This window comes from Salminus brasiliensis, chromosome 19 (assembly GCF_030463535.1).
Source record: "Salminus brasiliensis chromosome 19, fSalBra1.hap2, whole genome shotgun sequence".
In the NCBI taxonomy this organism is placed as follows: Eukaryota; Metazoa; Chordata; class Actinopteri; order Characiformes; family Bryconidae; genus Salminus; species Salminus brasiliensis.
Genome location: NC_132896.1, coordinates 6,892,325 through 6,915,504, shown reverse-complemented (window position 1 = coordinate 6,915,504; position 23,180 = coordinate 6,892,325). Strand labels below are relative to the sequence as shown.

Sequence of the window (23,180 nt, the reverse complement as noted above, 5' to 3'; positions counted from 1 at the left end):
AGGTCAGTAAAAACAACATGCAGTAAAACAAACACAGTAATGTCAGCATGGACACGGTATTTCCCACTTTAATGACTTTTAATCCCTTCTCCCACTACACTTCTCTTTTCAGTCCCAACCAGTCATACCCTTCCACATCTACCCAGCAGTGAAAGGATCTGTCAGTGCAGGAGATAACAGTGGGGAGCTGTGAGCCAAACCTCAAACAGTCAGCTCATTAATTAGAAGTGTTCTACTGTCCTTGATATAACTAAAGAGAAAGAGTACAGATGCTTTGGGTCTGCTTATTTCTCATTAGCAAACAGAGTCAAATTCCTGCACAGTTTTGTGCTGTTCTTGCTCAGGCACACTCTAGCACTAGCAATAGGAGGTGAAGGACTTAACGCTTCTTCTCCGATACATGTGAAGCCAGCCAGTGCCTGTTTTCGAATAGTTGCTGATGCAGCATTGCATCCGACACAGTCCCCACCACACCAGCTAACAAACGCCTGTGCCAGCCAAAATCACTTAAGAGTGATGAGGAGAGAGAGCACCATCTACCCTCCTGGAGAGAACACAGCCAATTGTGCTCTCTCTGACTCCGGCTGCTGATGCCAAAGTGGCTCGTGAATCGAGCGTGTGGCTCCGGGCCATAGTGGCAGCACAATAGACTGCTTAGCCACTCTGAGCCCAAGATGCAGGATTTCTACTGATTTATTTCTGCTACCAGGGCTAGCAAGGTACACTTGATCTACAAAAACTTGTTCCCCTGGTAATATCTAAGTATTATATCTAATATTTACAGAGGTGACAGAACACAATAGGAGGTTTCCAAAACTATTGTGAAAAAATAATAGACATAGGGACATCTTTAAAATAGCAACTTTATAGGATGTAAGTTAATGTGAAGAGATTTTACTCAAAGTAATTTTGCACCATTTCTATTGGTTTATTCATCATGAAATCTACACACAATGTAAAAGGCAGCTGCTGTGGTCAAATCATGTAGAATAATCTAAACTGAAAAAACATGGGAGATGCATGTGTTTTTGGACAGCTATGGTGTGTTAACACTATTATTCTATTGCCTGATTATTGTATTGGCCAGAGTGCTACAAACCACAACCCCAATGAACACACTTACGGTTCAGAGACTTGACCGCACAATGCTGCTTCTGGCCGTCCGGTTCTAGCAGAGTCCCATGAAACACACAGCCGAAGTGTCCTGTTGGTCACACACAAGGAAAATACCAAGAAAAATAATTAGTACATCAATCTGTCAGATGTCCTCATTACTCCAGCTGATCTGGTCAAGGTTTATTTCACTGAGCTTTTCACAGCCTGCACAATGAAGAATCCCGAGGGCAGACTTCAGTGTGAACAGCACAACAATGCTGTTTATAAGTGTTACTATTTCCTGATCTCATGTCTCCCCCATACTGCTTTCTTTCTCTCTGGGTTTCTCTTTCCAACTAAGAGGATATTTTCCCAGGCTGGACTTTTTACCATACAAGAAAAGTGCTGAATACGATGCTGAATGTGTTTTTAAGAGTGGGTTTACTGTGCATATTAATCACTGATGGACCTGAAGGTGTCAGTGCAAAGTTGCTCTAACAGACATCAACTCTGCATGTGTTCAGTGACTGAGGGGTGTGTAAAGGTGGGACTGTAGTGTTTTTGAGTGTGACTTGTATGTGTGTATATGTGTTTTAAAATAATGGTGTGGAAAGAGGAGTAATCTCCCCTCTGAGCTGCTATCACGTCCTCCCAGATGGCAGCCGAGTCAGATTACGGCACGGAGCCTCAAGACAGCCCAACAATGAGCCTGGAATTTAACACGGGAACAAATCACCACACACACCCCAGCAAGCACCCCAACACACACGTATGCACACACACACACACACACACATATACTAACGTTTACTCACCACACGCACACATGCACACACATCCACACACATGCAGTTTGGCTTTCTCAGGAGGCCTGTGGTGGGGTTAGAGGGGTTTTAGGGCGTCTGTGCGGGAGTAAAGAGTGAGCATGATGGGAACAGCCTTTTATGCAGAGCTCCACAGTAAATCTGATCTAGCTGAGTTCACACCCCCACTTCTGCAGCACAATGGGGTAGACTGGCAATTTACTGCACAGACACCCGGCAGTGTTGCGCGGATCAGAGGCAATTTTAAATGGCTTCAAATTTCTTAATCGCCCTTTTAAAAGGAGTATAACTTTGCATGAAAGTGCACATTCAATCTGTGTGTGTAATTTACACTGTATGATTTCAGCATCTCAATCACACAGGGCATCTGGGAAAGGTCATGGAGACTGTTTTGCAGTGTTCTGTTTTTTTTTGTATGTAAAAGTGGTATTATGGATGCATGGAGTGTATCTATTAATCCTTTAACATATAATAAAAAAACAAAGTGCCATGTTGGTTAGATACATTTAATAAGTTATAGGTTTGGACTGGATTCTTAAGGACAACACCTTAACCTCTACTTAAGTGTATTTACTAACAAATCCTTTTACTCCATTACTAGATTTGAGTCATTTTCATTTTGCTAATTACTAACTACTATATTGTCACTAAAATAACTGTGATTAATCATATTATTGTCATTTACTACACTGATATAATGACATTATAACATCATAATAATGCAGTTACACCCTTTTAATAAGCAATAAAAAATTAATAATTAAGAATATTCATTCACTAGAACTGCAATATTAAAAATGTTTAAATATAATAAATAAATCAAACATGACATATCGGCAAGTGTTGAGGTTTAACTGAGAACTCAATTTAGTGGGTCAAATTAAAACTTTTATCAGGCCCGTCCTGGCCTAGGTTTCACACCTATGTTTAAATGTTTATAGGAGAAACTGATCTGCTGGCCTGAATCTGCTGGCGTTTATGGGGCTAAACTGTGTTTCTGTTGGCCAAAGAACTTCTTCTATAAAGTGCAACTCTGATGAATGTACTCCTTTGTTTGTTGTCTGACCTCTTCCAATGATCTCGCTGACATGCAGTAGCAGGTCCTCTCTGGCGATGACCACATGCTGCACCTCCTTCAGCAGCTCAGGGTGCAGGCTGCTCAGGTCTACAGGGGCAGAAACAGGCAGCAGCGGGGAGGCCAGGTCTCCTTCTGCAGCCCCAAGCATGGGGGACAGGTCCACATGCGCGTGAGTGTACGGAGGAGGCCGGCACGACTCGCTCGGGGACATCGGCAGGCTCTGGTCTGAAAAGTAATGGAGTGGGTTCAAAATGTCAAAGGTCAATCACAGGCTCGCTGAAGCTAGAGGCTACAGAGGTCAGCTAAATGAACGGGCTCGCCTGGGAGGTCAGGTCATTACAACAACTACAAAGAGAAGAGGGAAACTCGAGGCCCGGCTTTACAGACGAGAGGCTGAAAGAGAGAGTATTTACTCCTCTGGCAGAGAGCGAGGGAGCATGCAGAGGAGACGAGAGGAGCGTGGAGGGGAGGGGGAAGAGTAGGATAAAGTGTGTGTGCTGAGATCCAGAAAGATCCCCTTCTGAGTCAATACGACAGAAAGAAAAACAAAAACTGAGCTCACATCGGCATGAAAGGGAAACTTTTTTCAGAGCAGGAAACAGCGAGACAGCAAAACGTACCCTCAAGCAAAGTGGTTCTATAGTCCAGAGACTCGTGAGACACCATTTCATTAGTGGGACTCACACTCCTCGCGTTTGCCAGCATGTCCAAGTGCGGAATGTGAGCGCGGCCGTCATACCAAACCATCCCCTCAGCTAAATCTACACGCAGAGAGAGAGAGAGAGGGAGAGAGAGAGAGAGAGAGAGATAAAGAGAGGGAAAGAGAGCGAGAGTCTTTACAGGCCGCTTCCCCATGTGCTCCTGCAGCATCATTCAAGTGCAACCCAGAAAACCGCTCCTTCTCTGTCTCTCTTGAGATACGACACACTATTATCAAAACGGCTCGTCAGTAAACAGGACCTGTTTACAGCAGCCACGTGTGATTCATCCAGAGTGAATCTCAACGTATTCTGAAAACAGTCCTTTGCACAGCAAGTGGAACATTCCTGGCACAGATAAAGCTCTCACAATCAAAACCAGATTATAATTTCTATCTCGGCTGGCTGACTACAACGAGAGTCAGCACTAGGAATTACACTGGCAATTGTGTAACATCAAAACCCACCCCTTCCCTCACAAGCACACAGAAAGAGTTGCATACCATCGATGTGCTTCTTTCTCCTTATCCAGGCAAAGAGTGCGAGCAGCATGACCAGCAGGACGGACACACACACCACGCCAATAATCAGCGGCTTGTAGTCCTGCTCCTGCGCCAGGACTACACGTCCCAGAATCACAGAGGAGGTGGCCTGCATCCACTGCAATACACACATATACACACACACATACACATTTATACATGTATTTACCATTTATACATGCCAGTCCATCACAAGATACCACATACACTATGCGTCTAAATGTTTGTGGACACCCCTTCTTATGAATGCCTTCAAAAGCTAGTAGAAAGTGTTCCCTGGACAGTAGAGACATTTACTCTACCCCTGATTTTGGAAGAAACAAATATAATAAGCAGGTGTCCCAATACTTTTGTCCAAATAGTGTACACGCCTTCACTAACACACTGACACCTAGGGGGACATTTAGCATGGCCAATTCACCTACCCTGTGTTTTTGGGAGTGGGAGGAAAGTAGCCGGAGTACCAGAAGGAGACACACAAGACTCCTTTACTACAATCTGGACAATTATGTCTAGTTACACTGGGCTGTGTGGTTCACTGCCCATCACCTACCACAAGCAGAAGGAGCATTTACTCACTTAAAAAATCATCTCGAGTGGTCAGACAGTGCACACACACACTTACACAGACAGGACTGGACCAGGAAGGGAAATTGGATAAGAGTTTCCTTCATGTGGAGGAGATTATTATTGGCTGAGATGAGTTTTCACACTGTGTTGAGATGGAGTCAGATTAGAGGCCCGATGTAACACACACACACAAACACAGGGTACCACAGCTGTACACACTTGATGGCACTATGATAACACTCTCTCAGTGCTAGATCCCTCCTATCACATCATCTTGGGCCAGCCTCCAGACCAGGAAGGTTTCTTTAATGTTCTCACTGAGCTAACTGTGGAGCTAGAGGAAATTTCATCTGTCTTATCAGTGTTGGGTTTGGTTCATAAAATAAAAATAAACAGGTTTAATATCTAATATTATTCCACACAGTTTTGTGAGGTTTTGTGAGGTGACAGAAAATATGAGTGCTGACCTAATCTGGTGACCTGATTTAATCAGGCTACTGAGGAATGGCAAGAGGTGGAGGGACAATCGCAGAGAGAGAGAAGCACTGAAAGACTGACTAAATGAGAAAAGTGGAGTCTGAAAAGGGGCTGTGAGAGAGAACTGCTATAGACTAGCTCTACTGAAGCCGGGTTATTTGTACCAGAGGAAGTTCAGTAATGTAATTTGTTGAGACCTCATCGGCTGATTGGTATGGAGGTATCTGTGTGATTTACCGAAATTCCCACAAACAGCCCAATGACTGTAAAGGCATCGTTCATGTCAGTGTTATGCCACACGCCACACTCAATAACGGTAATATCATGTCACACAGGTTTTACTGTTCCATTGGGAACTCCAGGTTCAGACAGTTACAAAAGGCCATTCACTCCACCATTATTACTGTCAGGCTGCTTAAACTACACAGAGTGCAGATTCATACTGGATTAAAATCACTCCACAAGTATTAGTGCCAGACTGTAAAAACGACACACACTGCAGATTCATACTGGATTAAAATCACCCCACAGTTATTACTGTCAGACTGTATAAAGTTCACACACTGCAGATTCATACTGGATTAAAATAATCTAATCATTAATCACTTATTACAAATGACAGCACTTCCCCAGGTAAATCAACCCAGCTCTTGTAGCCTATATATCTTAAGTAAAACAGAGAGAGAGAGAAAGAGTAATGAGAATGAAAGAAAGAGAGAATCTGCTGTGACTGCTGTTCTCTAACCTCCACTTCCAGCTCTTTGGTGGCAGTCTGGAGCTCAGGGGGTACAGTGCACTCCAGAGTGTTTCCCACCAGAGTTACACTCATACATGAGCGATTAGACACTCGCAACACCTCTCCCTTCACTGCCTCCACATCTACACGAGGAACCTACACACACAAACAAAGAGAGAGCAAGATGGAGAGAGAGAGAAGGATGTGAGATACACACAACTTCATGTCCAGCACTGAAAGACAACAGGTATTTCACAGAACAGCATTTTTCACTAAGCCAGATTAGCCAAACGTGATGCCTGCCCAACAGCAGGAGAGCTAATGGACATTGGTTAGTAATCCACTTTCTGGTTTAGGTTATCCAGTTTACAGAGAAATCCTGCTTTGTGAAACACTCCCATCAGATGTGTAATCATGTTCAACTCCTCTCCTAAAGTCAATCTGCTCTTCTAAATGACTCTATCCACTTCAGACCCAGCCACACTCAGAGCTCTGAGGCAGGAGAGAGAGCAGAAGGCAATAAAGAAAACGATCACATTCCTTGCATGACAGCCTGGGCTTTACAGATTGGACACACAGTTCAATTCTGCACCTGTTACTGTACAGTACAGGCCAGCTTGAGACCTGGTCAGAACAGGCAGGCACGCAACACTTACGCACATACATTTGTACCTATAAACAGATTTCTATGAGAGTTTCTAATAATTCGTAAAAATCCCAATATTGTTTGGCATGTAGAAAGTCCTCCACCATATTTTATGCATCATTTTAAAAAACCACACCAATAAGCAGTGAAGAACGCTATATGTCCAAATGTTTGTAGACTTCTAATGATTGCATTCAGCTATGTTAGGTTGTACCCACTGCTGAAACAGATGTAAAAATGCACACACCCTGCTTGTTTAGTCCCAGCAGATACGTAGACGTACTGCCAATATAACTGGACTCTGTAGCAGATAAACATGAACCTATTGGCACCATGCCTAAAGCCATGTGTGGGCTAGAGAGGTATACAGCCCCCCAGCATTGAGCTGTGGAGCAGTAGAAATGTGTTCTCTGGAATGATGGTGGTGCTCCATCCAATACTGTTAGGGTGAGTTGGGGAGTTGGGCATGAGATGGGGCAATGATCACCCAACATCCTGACCTCACTAATGCTCTTGTCACTGAATGCACTCAAATCCTCACAGCTATGTTGTAGTAAGAACAACATGTAGTAATAAGGCCTTCTTCCCTGGACAGCAGAGACAGTTACTTCAACAAAAGCATGATGAACTCTTTTTTAATATATGATTCATTACGGAAGAAACAATGAATGGGCAGGTGTCCAAATACTTTTGTCCATATAGTGGACTAACTAATAAACGTTCTCACTGTTGGTTCTTCTGACAAGGTCTGTAGTTGTATTTATAGTCTCTGATATTCTACAGAGCACAAGACAAGCTGCCAAGTGCAATTTTCATTTCTACAAACATGGCCCTGCCATCCAGCAGCAAATGTAAACAAACAAATTGCATGGGAACGACTGCAGTGGCATGATCTGAATGATAGTACGACTTAATTAGATCCAAAATAAATGATAACTGCTTTAGTTCCCATTATTGTTTAATGCATCAAATCTGAGTGAATGTTCCTCATGTCCCCAGTATGTGTGTGAGAGTGTGTGTGAGATGGTGTGTGTGTTTAAAGGGACCAGTGCAGCATGGAGGGGATATGATTCTGGAGGAAGGAGCAGGATCTCATGTAACCCCCCACCCTCCACTCAACAGCTGCACTGGGCTAGTGAGCGGCACTTCTAGAAAAAAAATCCTCTTGTGCTTCATTGTTAAAAATGTTGAGTTTTTCGCACCGTTTCCCTCCAACAGAGTCTCACCATTCTCACCATTAATGTGTCAAAGCGTGAGGAACAATGAGGGAGAATATAGGAATACGGAGGGTAGAGGGTCAGCAGGTCTGCAATGGGAAACACACTACATTTCCTGTTTGGTCTCAGTATTGTTTCCTTCCACATCAGTGAGTGCAGAGAATCGAGGTGGATTTGTGTGAATGTGTGAAACTGAGCCCGTCTGCATGCAACCTTTCTTAAGGATGTGAGTGTATGCTTGTGTGTGTGTTTGCTAGATGGAAAGGGTCTGGCTCTCTTACCTTGATCTCCAGCACACTCTTGCTGCCTCTGGGCGTCAGAGTGGGCTTCTGAAACTCTTCAAACTTGGGGTCTTCCACGTAGGTCAAGTCGTACTCCCGCGTCAAGAAGCCGTCAAGCACAAACTTCATCTTGGTGGCGACCGGAGGCCGAACGTTTAGGCCTTTCAGTGAGGGAGTGATGCACACGATGGTCAGCTTGTCTTCATCCTGCGTGCAGGTCTAGACACATGAAACACAAACAGCACATTTAAACCACATCCTCTGCTCCAGATCTGAGCCAGAACCTAAACCATGTCCAAACTAGTTAATCTCACTCTGTTTATCTACTGCTATCAGCAGCAAACAGTGCAAAGCTCAATGTGGTTCTCTCACTTTCATCAGTATCAAGTGTTCCGAAGGTACTAGCATCATTTCTGAGCATCTCCTTTTCATTTGCACTAAATTTCATAACATGTAATCCACTCTGGCCTTCATCTTAACTCACTCATGACGGTCTGAGAGCGGGCATTCATTAAGTCCTGCTATAAGGCGTATTGCTGTCAGATGGTGCGCTTCATTTACAACTCAAAGAAGACAGAGCCATGCCAGAGCACACACTGCTTCGCCATTCTGACATTATCATAATGACTTCATACACGCAAGCCTCGGGATACAGCACACACACATTCCACAGGCTCTAAAGCCTCCAATGCTAGCAGGCTATGAAACTGATGCTAAATCAAATAAAAGATGGAATATTCAGCACACGGGATCCAGATGAGGAGCTCCATGAGAAGCTGCATTCGGTCTCAGCAGTGCTGGTATGCAGAAGATAATCTTCAGGGAAAGTGAACAGGGATTCTTTGTGCGCGTTGGGGTCTGACTCCAAACACTGTGTGAGTTATGACTCGGGAGGCCTTGCAGATGCCAGCGGTGACTCTATCTTTTGGCAGGTCTCTTCAGCCCATCATGCCTCCTGTCCGTTCCACACTCTCCTCTGCCCATAACAGGCTGGCTTTCACTTTACGCCTGTCATCTTCTTGTCATTTGTGAAGGACATTTTGCTTTCTCTCTGGGCTTATGAGGTGGCCCTGGAGCTCCAGGCACATCCTGAAGCCTTTGATTTGATTATATTGAAAAAGAAATCAGAGGTGGTCCCCTCTGCTCCAAAACAACTAGAATGCAAAGTTCTAGTCCAGCTTTTTGGAGCTACTTCTGAAACCATGGCTGGCAGATTTGCTCTGACTGCCTAAAACAACTCTGTCACTGCAGTGGGTGAACTCCCCATAGGGAGGCAGACCATGGTAAATATTTGCAATGTGGTCAGAACCATTGATGTAGCACATTTATCTACTGCACCAAAGAGACAAACATGACCTAGGCTAGAGAGTCTAAAATAAGATTAGATAAAGTACAAGCCTGGCAAAATAAAAATGGAAAGCTAGTTTAAAGTGTTAAAGTGCAGATTCTTATAATGCAAGGATTTCATAAGTTTGGTAAATATCCCATTTTTGTACAGTGACTAACAAAACCCACTGTATATGAGACATTATTCAGATCACAATCATATGTGAGAGATCTACACTGGAGCACAGCGCGAATGTCTTCGTCACCAAACAAGGTTTTCTCATGTATCTCATTTAAAACCAGAGTAGTCACAGTTTTGAAAAAAACAAAAAAACAACAACTGTGTCTTGTTTAACTGTGGTTACTACTTCCTGTCAACAGTTTCCCCGACCTCTCCTCTCCAGGTTCAGATTGAGCAACATCACAGATGGAACGCAAACACACTGCTGCTGGCCTTGTTCATTTCCACGAAAATGCAAACTTACTTTGTGTCACCCCTGTCCAACTGAAGACTGCCCATGCAGATGAACAAGGCTTGTGTATTTAAGTGAACCCTTTGCTAATTTAGACAGAAGAGCCAAACTCTGCAGGAACCAAGTCAAATATTTCTAAAGCTGATCCATCTCAGCTTCGCTTCTTGACAAACAAAGCGTTTAAACTGTCTGGATTATGTGAGATAACCCACTGCTGACTTAGATGTAGGCAGAGGGGCCATGATGGTGGGCCTAGGCAAACACGTCTGAAGCTGATTGGCTTGCCTGGCTCTCTGTTTGAACAAAACAAAAACAGTGTTTGACTCTTTGGTCTTTTTTAAAGGTATTTATGGTTAGGTAATAACTGGTGAAGAAATATCAGAAGCAAAGTAAAAGATACTGAACGCCTCTATATAGTGTAGATACACTACATGGACAAAAGTATTGGGACACCTGCTTATGTGCTGTTTCATTTGAAATCAAGGGTATTGAAAAAGAGTTTATCTTGATTTTGTTAATAACTCTCTACTGTCCAGGTAAGGCATTCTACTAGATTTTGGAGCACTGCTGTGAGGATTTGATTGCATTCTGCAACAAGAGCAGTAGTGAGGTCAGGATGTTGGATGATCACCGTCCCACCTAATCCCCATTTCCCCAACTCATTCAAAAAGTATTGGACAGAACACCAACCATCATTCCATAGGAAACAGTTCCACTGCTCCACAGCTCAATGCTGGGGGGCTTTATACCCCTTTAGCCCATGCCTAGCATTAGGCAGCCCCCCAGCATTGAGCTGTGGAGCAGTGGAACTGTGTGCCAATAGTTTCATGTTTGTCTGCTCTAGAGAGTCCTATTCTATTGGTACTACTTCTTTAAAGTGACTAAACTTTCATTAGAAGGGGTGTCCACAAACATTTGGACATATAGTACACCATCAAAGAGAGGTACACAAGTACAAGTATGTATAATAATAAGGGGCAAAACATCAGTGTAACAAAACACTTTAGTTCTGGTATTTCACCTAGAAATGAAGTACTAAGGTAGGCAGATTCTTAGATCACTATCTATAAGCCTGCAGCACGCACAGGCACTACACACACAGCTTTAACATAAGAGATATCCATCATGAAGATGTCCTACAGAAAAGCTTAGAGCAGATGAGTTCCAGACACTCAGATGACCTCTTGGGCACCACCAGACTGGGCAGGAAAAAGAGACACCCACATTACTGCCTCCTCCACTGCACGGACATGCTGTTTATTAAGAGTTGAGATGAGAAAGACAGCTTTGGCTTGTATTGTTGAGTGCAATTCGACCCATAATGGATCTTGAAAGCAGGTGTTTCTCCATCTAGGCACCCTACTGAGGTCTTTGAAGCACAGAAGAAACCTGTAATCATCATTAACCCTATTCACAATAGCCTCATAGATGACGTAGCAAACGTGAATGCTTTTCACATCATTCACAAATCTTCTAGGAGCTATGAACGAGAAAGATATCCTGGAGGAGGCCGGGAACCCGGAAGGAAGCAAGGTCTTCTGCTTTTTAAGTTCACTCTCTCCTGAAGGATGCCAGCCGTTAGCAACAAGTTGCAGCCTGTAAAAAATGTCTTTTATGTCGGTGGGAAAGCTGAGATTGGTTGAGCCCTGGATTTAGTAGAGATTGCACTAGCAGATATGGCAGACAGCTTTTGAGATCCCCCCCTTACTGATTGTGTTGGGGTCCAAAATTTGACTTTGGTTGCCTACTCTCCCTCATTTTTGTCTCTGGAGGTTTTCTTGTGCATGGATACAAAACCCACTGATGATTAACAACAATCCACAGAGCTCTTCCTTTCCAGATATACGAGAGTCCTGTCACCGACCAGAACGAAGCTCTTGCCCACAAGAAACGAAACCTGAAACTCCAAACCACATTTCTGTTTCCGCCATTGTCAAGCAAACTTCAACGTAACGGATGACAGGTCCACTCAGGTTACGTGACTGAGGCACACTCGAGACAGGAAAAAGCTTTTCTTCCACACAGCTTCCCAATAAAAGCACAAAAACTATAAAACACTTGTTCTTTATAGTTCATGGTGGGAGTGCTGGACCCCACACTGTTTATGGCAAAGAATTTACAGTGCAACAGCTGGGGAGCCATCCTAAATCATTAGTAAGGATAGTGTAGCATCTATTGCTTGGAATACACAGAACTTCAAAGGTGCTTCACAGTGCTTTTATTAATTGAAAATGTGCTTGTGTTGTTTTGTCTTCGATGCCAGTCAAAAGATTGAATATGTGCTGATCATCATCTTGAAAACATTTAATCCGAATGCTAGAGACCACAGTTTTGTTTTCAAAAACATAGACACCGGTATCCATTTTAGTAAACTGGAAGACTGTGGCAAGGATGGAAAATATGTGTGAGGATGTAAATACATCTCAAACCATGCAGCTACAGTGCACATTTACTCATTTAGCAGAACCCCCCACAGCTACGACATCTTAACTATCTTTTTTCATGGTCATCCCCTAGCATTTGGATTGAATGTTTTTAAGAGAATGATCAGCACACATTCATCCCGGTGTGTCCAGGTTTTTGACTGGAACTGCTAAAAAAAAGGTAGGTTCAGACTCAATGGGTTTATTATGGTAATTCATATTTTTACAGATTTGGGATCTTGCACAAAGAATAGGACACTGAGGTGGCCAGGAAAACACTATATGTCCTAATATATAAGCCTTCTCTAGAGAGTGGAGATTACTGCAACAAAAAATGAGAAGGTGTCCCAATACTTTTTTCTATATAGTGAAGCAATCAGTATGCCCACCCTAGGGACCTGTATTTGTATTCATACTTATCACCATCACTGCGTGTGCAAATGCCTACACCGTGAGCAGACCACACTTTATGAGTCTTTCCTTTTTTGCAGACTCTGAAGAAAGATGAGCTGCAGTACCTTTTAATTACATGACCATAAAATAAATAGTGACTTCAGCTAAAGTTTTTGAAGTGGTCATGAATCTTTGGTCCTGAATAGGCATTTTAGAGCACTGAGAAACTGAGACACTGCTGAGAAATCAGGTGAATAAACAGGTTGGCTTCCACACTGGGAGCCAGAGGTGGTGACAACATGGAGCGTTACGCGTGGCTTTTCCATTTCCTCTTCACATCTGCAGCTCCAGCACTTTCTTTTCCTTCACTCTAGGAGCTCTTTCTCCTACACTAAGGTTAAGTGCAATAACATGCGATTTGAGATTAGTGGGTTTTATGATGGCATGTGCGTACAGTAACAGACTCACCACATAAACCTCTTTATCCTTGGTGAAGGGAGGACCGCTGAGGACCATCTGAGGCTGCATGGCTGAGTGGAGGTAGACGCCAGATGCGATTACAGTGCTGCCTCCGCTGTAGGCACATATACAGACACAATATTGCCAAACCTGCTGTCAAATGCACCACTTATACATGTGCATGCTTATTTCCTGTCAAACTTCCCAGCACCACACATGCATAATGCATCTCAATTCCCAAGGCAATCACTTCATTCCTCAATGGTCCATTCACTCTCTCTCCCATTCTGTCTTTTCATTTTCTCTTTATTCATCCCTAGAGTTCTTGCTTACTTCCCCTGTCTTACTTCCTTCCAACAAATCGGACTCTGTTCATTTTCACTTGTCTTTCCTTTCACTTAATCCTACACTAATAAACTTCACCCCCTCTGCACTGTATTTCCTTTTCAAAATCTCGCCTCCATCATAGCAGTGCAGCCATTCATCCACCTGTTCTCTTCCCGTCCATGATTAACCATTTGCCTTGCCAAAGATCTCTCTCCTTTACACCCACTCTGTCTTCTGCAGCAGTCTGTTTGCCTAGTTTCCTTCTCTGCTCTATCTCCGTTCATGCTTTTCATTCCACCGCCTGTTCAAGTCTTTTTGGCCTCTTTTCTTCCCATGAGACAGATGGAACATGCAAATACACTGCGTGAATCTATATAATTGGGAATACATGCAGGATAAGAACATAAATCAGATAAGCTAATGACTATGATTAAAGAAACAGTGTGGGATATTTTAACATTTGTGAGGTAAATTTAACTTCTGGTTCATTCATTTTGACCAAAGCAATCAAACACTTACATTTACTTACACTACACATGCAGAAAGTCTTACTACACACTAAGGTTATTATCCAGGACCTCTGTACAAACTGGTGGGGCTATTCATTTGTAGTAACACCTAGGGCCAACAATTTAACCCTTCAAACCCCACATCTATTCTTTAGTGACTATTCTGAATGAATTTTTAGTAAGTCCTAAGAAACTGCATCGGAGGTTATATAGATATGAGAGTGAGGAGTCCCAGTGTGGACTCACATACAGGCCTAAGGGTTTCAGGGCTAAATACTGCCCAGTATGCCCAGTAGTGTGGTTGCAGTAGGTGTAGGATGTGAGGGATGCACCTGATGAAGGACCGTGTGGGCTGGACACTGTGAATGAGTGGGTCCTCATTGTAGGTGTAGTTGGCAGGAGCTTCCCGTATCACTCCATCAATATGAAGCTGCACTTTGTGCTGGGAGGGCATGTTTTGTGACGGAGTCTGGCATGTCAGCACAGTGGCCGAAACACTGGGGGTGGAAAACACATACACACACACACAGACAAACACACCAAGCCACGTCATGAACAGTTGGCAAACAACAAAAAGTTGAGCAAAGTCTTTAACTTCAGCTAAAAGTTGAACTCACCTCTGAACCTCACAGATGGCACCTCCAATTGTCACCTTCTGAGAGCTCCCACTGTTCAGGTAAAAACCACTGATTGTCAACGTAGTTCCCCCAGATTTGGGCCCGAACTCAGGAAAGATTCTTGTGATAGCAGGGTTCTAGAGGGGCAACATTAGCACATTACATAGATAACTAAACATGTACTCTGTATTCTCTGAAGTGGTATGAACAATTTAAATAGGGCTTGATAATAGGGTTTGAGACTGATGTTAAATGCTGGTGTTGTGCTTTACGAGGACTTACCACAAATGAGAAGGCCTTGATCTGTTCCTGCTCCTTACCACTTCGTACTTTGACCAAGTGGTCAGAATTGGACACGTTCACATGATCCAGGCTGCAAACCAACCTAAACACAAAGACAAAAACATCTCCCACAGCTCAGACAATAAACAAGCTCCCGTTTATACGCTTGTGGAGTAAGCAAGCTATTAGTGCAAGCTAATTTACTAATAACGAGCGTACTACTATGCACAAACAACACAGGAGCTATTCTCTCAGGGAAATTTCTTGTCGTTTCTCAACAATGGGTTGGCTGTGGAGTGTCATGTCCTGAGGCACAAAGGCTCTTGAGTAGTTTGGTGTATCTGTGTTAAGCTAGTTGGGTACGCAACTACAAACTGCACAATGAAGCAGTTTTGGGCCATTTTTGCATGGACCGCAATGCTGGGAACATGGTTCGGTCCTCCTCTGAAGTAGCTTTTCGCGGTATCTGCGAGGCAAACGATCTTCCACGTGAAACAACAATAGCAGTCATTCTTTGGAATACACTGTTAAAAGTATAAGATCAATCAGGACATTTTGGAGGTTTTTCAATTTGAAACTGTCAAGGAACCTCTCACTTAAGGTGCTTTGAGGAACCTTCAAGGAACCATTTTCTTCTAAAAAAAATCCTTAAAAAAGGTTCCTTAAAGTTCCTCAAGGATATTATACTTATAACAGTGTACAACAGAAACTGTGACCTGACTGCTGACAGGAATGTACTTTAAGTTGGACATATCTTGGAGTCCTAAATACACATGGAAAGTATGGCAACAATTTTGGAAAAAAACAAAGACCTTACCGATGATTGCTGCTGTCCTTCCTGGCCAACTTGCACTTCGCTCCAGCTACTTCAACGTCAACAAGCCTGCCATCAAAACGATCTTTCTTACTGAAGCCAAAGTTTTTCCCACATATTGTGATGTTGGTGTTGCCATTCAGTGGTGCAGTGGCAGGAAAAATCTAGAAAAAGAAATGGAAATTCTTGTTTTTTTGCAGTGTATCAACACATGCTGTGATTTTATCCTATCTGGGCTCAACAACGGGTTACATGTCTCTCACCAGAATGTTGGTAACTTTTGATGATGATCTGTTTTGGCAGTGTGGCTGCTACAAGAGCAGAATACCTTCTAATCTGAAGAAATCCCAATGAGAAGCTGCTGAACGTTGAACAAAACAGCAGCATGTGGCCACCAGTAAATTTGTTTCTCGTGCAGTTGGCCACTAAAAAAGGGTTTAAAAACCACTGCTTTGTGTCTTAAACTATGGGTTCATTGACCTGATCTCTTTGTGTGAACACTGCTTTGTGCAAGTCACTTCCTAACTGTGTACCAGGATGGATGCAATGGCAACGTCCTGTGGTTTACAGACACTATGACTTTATCATTTTTGCCAATTATTTTGAAGTGCTTCAGGGAATTTGGTCAAAACAGTCTTGATTCAAGTGCCTGGTAAGACTTCTGCATTGCTGTAGATGATAATCGGCATACCCATTAGGTCCTTAGTAGGCTAACCAGGCTAATGTTCCCAAAATAATGAGAAAACTGTTCAAATGTTCATTTTTGTTTGTTCCCAACAAATGCTAAAGACGAGCCACACAAAGGGACTATACAAATGAACACTTACTGATATTTAGAATCAATTACAACCCTTAAAACAGGATCAGAGAGCTCTAAAAATCGTGCATCATTGAAGAAAATACCACAATGTCTAAAGCAACAAAAATCAATGAAGGTCACTGAGAGTTTCATCTGCGGTCTCCTTCCTTAAAGCACTTATTCTATTAGCTTGATGCTATTGTCTACTTTGTAACCATGGCAATAAGGTTTGTGGTTGGGCTGGGCAGTTACCTCGGTGATGAGGATAGGGCAGGAGTCCTGGCTCCAAAGTCTTGAATCATTGCACTGAGGTGATCGGGTGCAGAGGTTTCTGTTCCTGCACCATCCACAGCCCATGAAGGACGGAGCCAGGAGACATGAGCTGCAGTTCCACAACTGCTCACAGCCAGGCCCAATCACAGGCACTTTAGACACCTGCAACAGAGAAGCAATTAAGTAACTGGACAGTGATGTGTTTTCTTCTGGGTTTGGCCCAGTATTAAAGCACATTGAATCAGAAGTGAAGCAACGACTGAGCGACATCTTTACTGGGTGAACCACGTAGGACTAGACCATCCTTCCATTTCAGGGGACATGAAAATAAGTGTGCAGACTGAGAAATACCAGCGGAAACCAGATCTTTCATGGTGATGTTCTTTAAGACCATGAGTTGCTGCTTGTTTTGGAGACTTGTTGCATTCAAGCTTCAGTACGTGAAATGCTGATCAGTGAGGTTCTGATCTCTACATGATCTCTAGCAGATTGTCTTGCTGCAACGTACAGCCTTTATGATCATCTTTAGAAATGATCATACTATAAATGTAAAGGTCTAGGATTCCCATATGGTTCACTCAAAATAAACTAAATAAAAATTATGAAACTACTGCTGCACTACATGACTAATACCTTGGCTGAACTTTCTTTCTCTCTCTCTCCCTCTCTCACACTCATACACGGTTGCAGCCTGTTTATACTTCCTCTCTGAAGCAAAGCTGTACTGACAAATCACCTGCAAGAAAGTCTACTTTCCTCAGAAATGCTAAATACGTCAAAGGTTCTTCACCTTGTTTCCTGTGACCAGCAGTACGGAGGCATCTGGTCGCTGTGGAGACAGCAGGGCTACCTCTGAGGACACGGGGAGAGTGTCCAAGAGGAAGTCCACATGCGGCTCCGTGTTGCCAAAACGGGAAACCACCACCTGCAGAGGATGCCAAAAAACAACATGAGTGACCTCTCACATCCAAAGCTTTTGTTGTGGACAGTAGAATTTAATAAAGCATGTTCACCATTTACAGTAAATGACTGCATTCTCTGTCAATACTATGATGATAAAATTCCTGTAAAAATATTTACAGGAACATAAAGGACTATAAATAACAATATGCTTTGCTTTGCATTGCATGTCTAATTCTGGGTGGGTGGCTGTTTGAATATTAGTGCTAGAAAAGACTGGCAAGACTAAGACCAGTCCAGGTCAGTGCATCCCAGTTCAGTGTAGCCCAGGCTATTTCAGAAAATCCAAAGGTCATAAAATGTTAAATTACAGATTAAGCCTTGGAACTTTCCTCAGGAGAGAACCAGAATCAAAGCAAAGAGTAAAGGGACGAGGCTCTGTTTGCTATGGATCCTATAGTAACTGCTGGTTTACTGTCTTTCAAGGGAAGATGACAAATTGCAGCATGACTGCGGCTGATGGCAGGGAGTGGGAGCAGACAAAGGTCCTGGCCTCAGGCGAGAGAACAAGCTAAAGGCTGCTGCTGCTGCTGATGTGGCATGTTGAGAGGTGTTGGAACACTGGCTCTGTCTCCACACACCTGGACTAACATTCATCATCTGCAATTACAGGCCTCTAAGCTAGGCCTAGGTCTGAATTTAGGATTACAGCATGTTTTCCATTAATGATAACTAGATCCGTGCTTTGACACACCTGTGGCGAGCTAAGTGTGGTGTTGGTGGCACATTTAGTGTGCAGAAAGTGCATACTGATGGAGAGGAGAAGAGTGCCTGTGAGTTAGTATGGGTTAGAGTAAGACTAGACTAGTTCAGCTGTATTGCAGGGGTTCATGTTTTCCTGAGCAGGTTTGTCCTAAACAAACCTGGACACTGGATTGGTAGTCTATATAATGGCCTCTTGCAGTGTTCTAAAATGTTCTAGATATTTAAAAATATTGCATACTATTCTAAAATGGTCTAAAAATGCTCAAAGAGGCTTGCAGGGTTCATGCTATAAAATCCTGGCGATGTTGCAGATGTTAGCAGCCAAATGCCCAAGAAACCACAACTGGCCTCAATTTCTGAGTGGGAATGATGGCTCAGTTCCTCTCTCCTGTTGATCAGAACAATGCTAGCCAATTGTGGGCACCTGTTAGGTCATGTATACAGACTTGGGTTAGTGTTTTTGTCCAAGCATTCCGAGTCAGCCACGACATTGTGCCAGGGGCAGGGGCAGCTCAAAAATGTGATTCGTTATGCATGTCATAGAGAAAGCGCATTAGAACTAGCACCCTCCTATTTTGGTAGCTACTGCATTATAGACCTTGAGAGTGGTTGAAACTGACCATTGGTGTTGGCAGGCAGACACTTTTAAGGGGCTTGTCCCAAAAGTCATCATTGGTTTCTACCGTTTCTTAAGTTTTACATCTTCTTCAATCATTCTTTTGGTCAGATCAGGCCTGAAAGCCATGGAAAATCAACAAAGCAGCTCTGAGAGACAGACAGACAGAGGCCTCACTGGACAAACATGATGCACTAGATTCACCATGGAGAACACCCTCGCCATGTGGACTTTGAAGTGGAGTCTCCAGTAGCAATAAACCATAAGATGCAACAGAGCCCCAGTAGCAATCCAACTAAGCCTTGCCAAATGAAGCCTAAACAATCCAGAAAATGGATATAAATGAGTAGTTATTGTGGGAAGAATGCTGTGCACTCAAGGGAGAAATACATGGGGACAGCACTAATAGCCGTGTGAATTACAGCTTATTGTGCTTGTAAGGGAAGTCCTGCTCAGAAACACCAGGCTAGGTGTTGAGTCTTTCACACTGACAGGGGGCGAACTAAACATTTCCTCACAGAATCAGGGTCTCTAGAGCTCTCCCTCTATCAGCAAAGACTCTCAGAGTAAGACTTTTCCTTCAGAAAACACAAACACACGCAGCGTTTATGGGAGCTTAGGGATTTAACATACACACAATAACCAGTGATATTTTGCCCTTCTGTCCTCATTTTAAGCTTCAGGCTCTTGACCATAATCTGTTTGTCTTCTTTTCTCTCTCTCTCTCTCCCTCTCTATCACTTATGGTCCTTGAATGGGGCAGCTGGGCTACCGCTCGCCCGTTCCCAGGCCTCAATGTCGAGACAAAAGGGGCGAGAAAAAGTTGAGGGGGAAAAAATACTGAAAAAAAAAGAGAATGAACGACAGCTGCAACTGTTCCAAGAAAATGCCGCGTGAGGACATGTCATCGAAGCCCAGTGCTTACTATTAACGCGCCGTACAACTTCTCCGCTCCGTTTCCGTGCAGCTGTCACCTTCTTTCTGCACTAGTCATTTCTCAAACACTCGCTTACCCTATTTACAAAACATGAATGGAAGCTTCTGGAAGCACATTTTGTCTTAAAAATTCAACCAAGAGCAACAACTGTTTTGTTTTACTGCCTCAATGCGTCAAGTTGAGTGTAGACGAGTGCGCTTGCTCACACATTAAGCTGATAAATTAAAATCCTGGTAAATTATGCAAAGTGCAGTCTCACAGTTAAGATACACACTGATAAGCAAGCAGGTATGTTTGAACAGATGGGTAATGAGCTGGAGTTTCTGGTAAAGCGGTGCAACGGGTCAGGGGGTGACTGTGGAGCAAACAGGAAAAGGCCACATTTTCCAAAATGGACCTGGCACCTGCACATTCATTCTTCAGGCCATTTTCACTGGTCACGTACCAGCATCCTGCCCATTTACAACACACATACAATAAAGCAGGGAAATGCTGCTGGCCATTGCAAACGTCTGACAGAAATATCTGCACTGCCTTAGAATTTTGGCTAGTGCTAGAGGTGTCGGCTAATGGTGTAAAATAACTGAATCTGCTGTGATTTGAGTTTCTATAGTATGTGTGTATTAGCATTAGACTCCTCTTGGTTCTGAATGCGCTCTTCAGTGCTAGTTTAAAAACTTGCAGACTCTAAAACCTAAACCTTCTGAGAATGTCCGCACTGCTGCTGGCTGGGAAATAATGTCCATTAATGGTGCTTGAGGTCACCAAATGGAGCTCTGAACACTATGGTTAAAAAAAGACTTGGAACTGGATTTGGATTAAAATGCCAATGCCCAATGCCCAATCCATTAAATTTGCCTGGATCTGCCCTAGAAGCTGGATCGAAATCAGCACATCCCCCCAAAAAATATACAATATTCCTCTTACCCAATAATTTAGACAATCGACCAAGACAGATCTCTGAAGTTTGTTTCTGATCTTTGCATTAGACCAAGAATTTAATGTTACTGCACTTTAACAAGTAATGGAGGTTTACACTTTTCAGTCTGCATACTTACATCTGCCTACATCATCACACTTTACTTGATCCAAATGGTGTCAAGCTGCTAAGCAATGTGGTTTCTTGCAGCTCGAGTGCAAAGTAAGGAAACAAACTTCAGCCACCAATCAAGTCTCGTCTGATTAGACCGAGCTACAGGAAACGCTGTGTGAATTAGATTCGATTTTCATTTGACTCACTCTTAGTTGTTTAATTCTTACCTGGATGACCCTCCCATCTGCAGTCCCCAGTGTGGCCACTGTGTGATCCTTCATAGGCACCACGGCAATGGAGGTGATGAGGACGTTGCGAAAGCGGCCGTTGAACCAGTCTTTACGCGGGTGAGTTCTGGTGACCTCTAGCCTGTAGCCCTTCTCGTGTTTCCCACAACCAGACGAATCGCCAAAGGAGCTCTTTGGGAAAAGGAAAAACAGTTCTTATCAAAAGCATATCTGTTACTGAGCTTCCACAGTTCTGAGGGTTCACTTATGTTAGCATGAAAGACATTTCAACCTAACAGCAAACAAAAAAGTGATTGCTCTAAATACCAAGAATTCCAAATGGTGGAGGCTACAGAACAAGTATGATCTAATTGAGTTGTGTGCATGACATATTCAGCAGCACAAGTGTTATACAGGCAGAGGTCTTCATGGTCTTCAAGTCCTCCATGGCAAATTCATTTAATTGTTAAGACTGCTTGAGGAATGAGGGAGGTGGCCTCTAAACAGTGAAGCTTTATAGAAACTTGGCATCTACCGTTTAATATCGCCTAATGTCAAAAGGAGCTAAGCTGTGTGCCTTCGCCCGCGGATCTTGGATCATCCTTGCCGCATTCGGACGGCTGTGCTCACAGATGGCAGAAATTCATGAGAAACTTGGTGGAATGTGGAACTCTCCTGCTGCTCCTCTAGAGCTTTCGCTCGGTCCAGCTTTCTTTGGCTCAGATCGCCACAACCTGTGGAGCTTGGTGGCTCATCCAGTGTTTCTTGCATAGTTTGAAGGAGTCTTGAAGCAGTCTGGTCTCTGAAGTCTTCACTGAGTAGATTTTGACAGCCCTATGGAAAGTTAGGCCGGCCATTCCAGCTAGAACTCAATGTCTGTGTTTACTCTGTAGGATTCCAGATTACCTGCTATTCAAAGTGGAGAAAGAAGAGACTTGTGGCCCATTCTGTGTTCAAGCCTCAGGGTCACAGACCCCAGCATGAGGGCCAAGGAGTCATCAATAATTAATGAAACTGGAGCCTGGCACTGCAGGCCATGACTAAAGGGCCCAACCAAATACAGGGAGCAGGCGGTTAATGATTAAGAGGGGGATCACAGCAACTCTGCTCAGCTGGTGTATTGTTACACTGTATAATGGTGTTGGCAACACAATTATGCAGAAACACACACACACACACACACATACGTTCAAAAAGACAGAAAAGGTCAGTTTACCACATGCCAGCCAGGGGGTGTGAAAGAGAGGAGGGAAAACTTCAGTACGGGAGGGCAACAGTACTTACACCAATAATCCCATAATTCTTTACAGAGTTTCGATCCTTCACTCTATCTCTCTTCCACGGTGAGTAAGGCGTATGAGTCACAGCCATGACTGAACTCTGAGTGAAACTTAGTTTCATTTGAGGGCATGTCTCAAAGGGAAGCTTTGAAGCTGAAGAGAACAATACAGTCAGGCGATAAATCAGGTCAGAGGACCACTGGGCCCTGCTCCCATTACAAGCTCGAGTGGGCTCACTCTCTCTAAGTCAAAGCCAGCCGGGGAGACTCTTACTGCAGGTGACACTGAGGTGGCTTGATGCCTATTCCCTTGGTGGACTGGAGGGTAGGCCTGAATGGCTTATTTCAGCATCAGCTTTGGTAACACTGATATTACAGACCACTGCAATATTCAAATGAGCCGTCTAACCTAACTCGAACACAGTGATTTTACTGTGGGTTGTGAGCATCTCGACCAATCACAGATCTAGCTGCATTACCGGGGTTTGCTTTTGCTGTATCAAGCCATTTATGTAAAACCAGTACAATTATTATTGCCATTTCATTTCCAACGTCATTTCAAGA

The 23,180-nt window shown here is 43.5% G+C and overlaps 1 protein-coding gene across 2 annotated transcripts in view; it reads right to left on the bottom strand.

Annotated features, from left to right (window-relative positions):
• The window catches only part of met (MET proto-oncogene, receptor tyrosine kinase), a 47,672-nt gene that overhangs the window by 6,479 nt on the left and 18,013 nt on the right, over nt 1-23,180 (bottom strand). The window contains exons 3-16 of one of the 2 annotated variants that reach the window (XM_072663314.1): nt 21,338-21,529; nt 17,650-17,784; nt 16,839-17,021; nt 15,791-15,951; nt 14,974-15,076; nt 14,692-14,828; nt 14,407-14,571; nt 13,248-13,353; nt 8,165-8,383; nt 6,030-6,176; nt 4,199-4,355; nt 3,618-3,758; nt 2,986-3,222; nt 1,124-1,204 (exon numbers count right to left, since the gene is read on the bottom strand). In XM_072663314.1, the coding sequence (XP_072519415.1) occupies nt 1,124-1,204; nt 2,986-3,222; nt 3,618-3,758; nt 4,199-4,355; nt 6,030-6,176; nt 8,165-8,383; nt 13,248-13,353; nt 14,407-14,571; nt 14,692-14,828; nt 14,974-15,076; nt 15,791-15,951; nt 16,839-17,021; nt 17,650-17,784; nt 21,338-21,529 (2,164 nt within the window). The remainder of the gene's footprint in view (nt 1-1,123; nt 1,205-2,985; nt 3,223-3,617; nt 3,759-4,198; nt 4,356-6,029; nt 6,177-8,164; nt 8,384-13,247; nt 13,354-14,406; nt 14,572-14,691; nt 14,829-14,973; nt 15,077-15,790; nt 15,952-16,838; nt 17,022-17,649; nt 17,785-21,337; nt 21,530-23,180) is intronic. The other variant, XM_072663315.1, reaches the window with a different exon arrangement.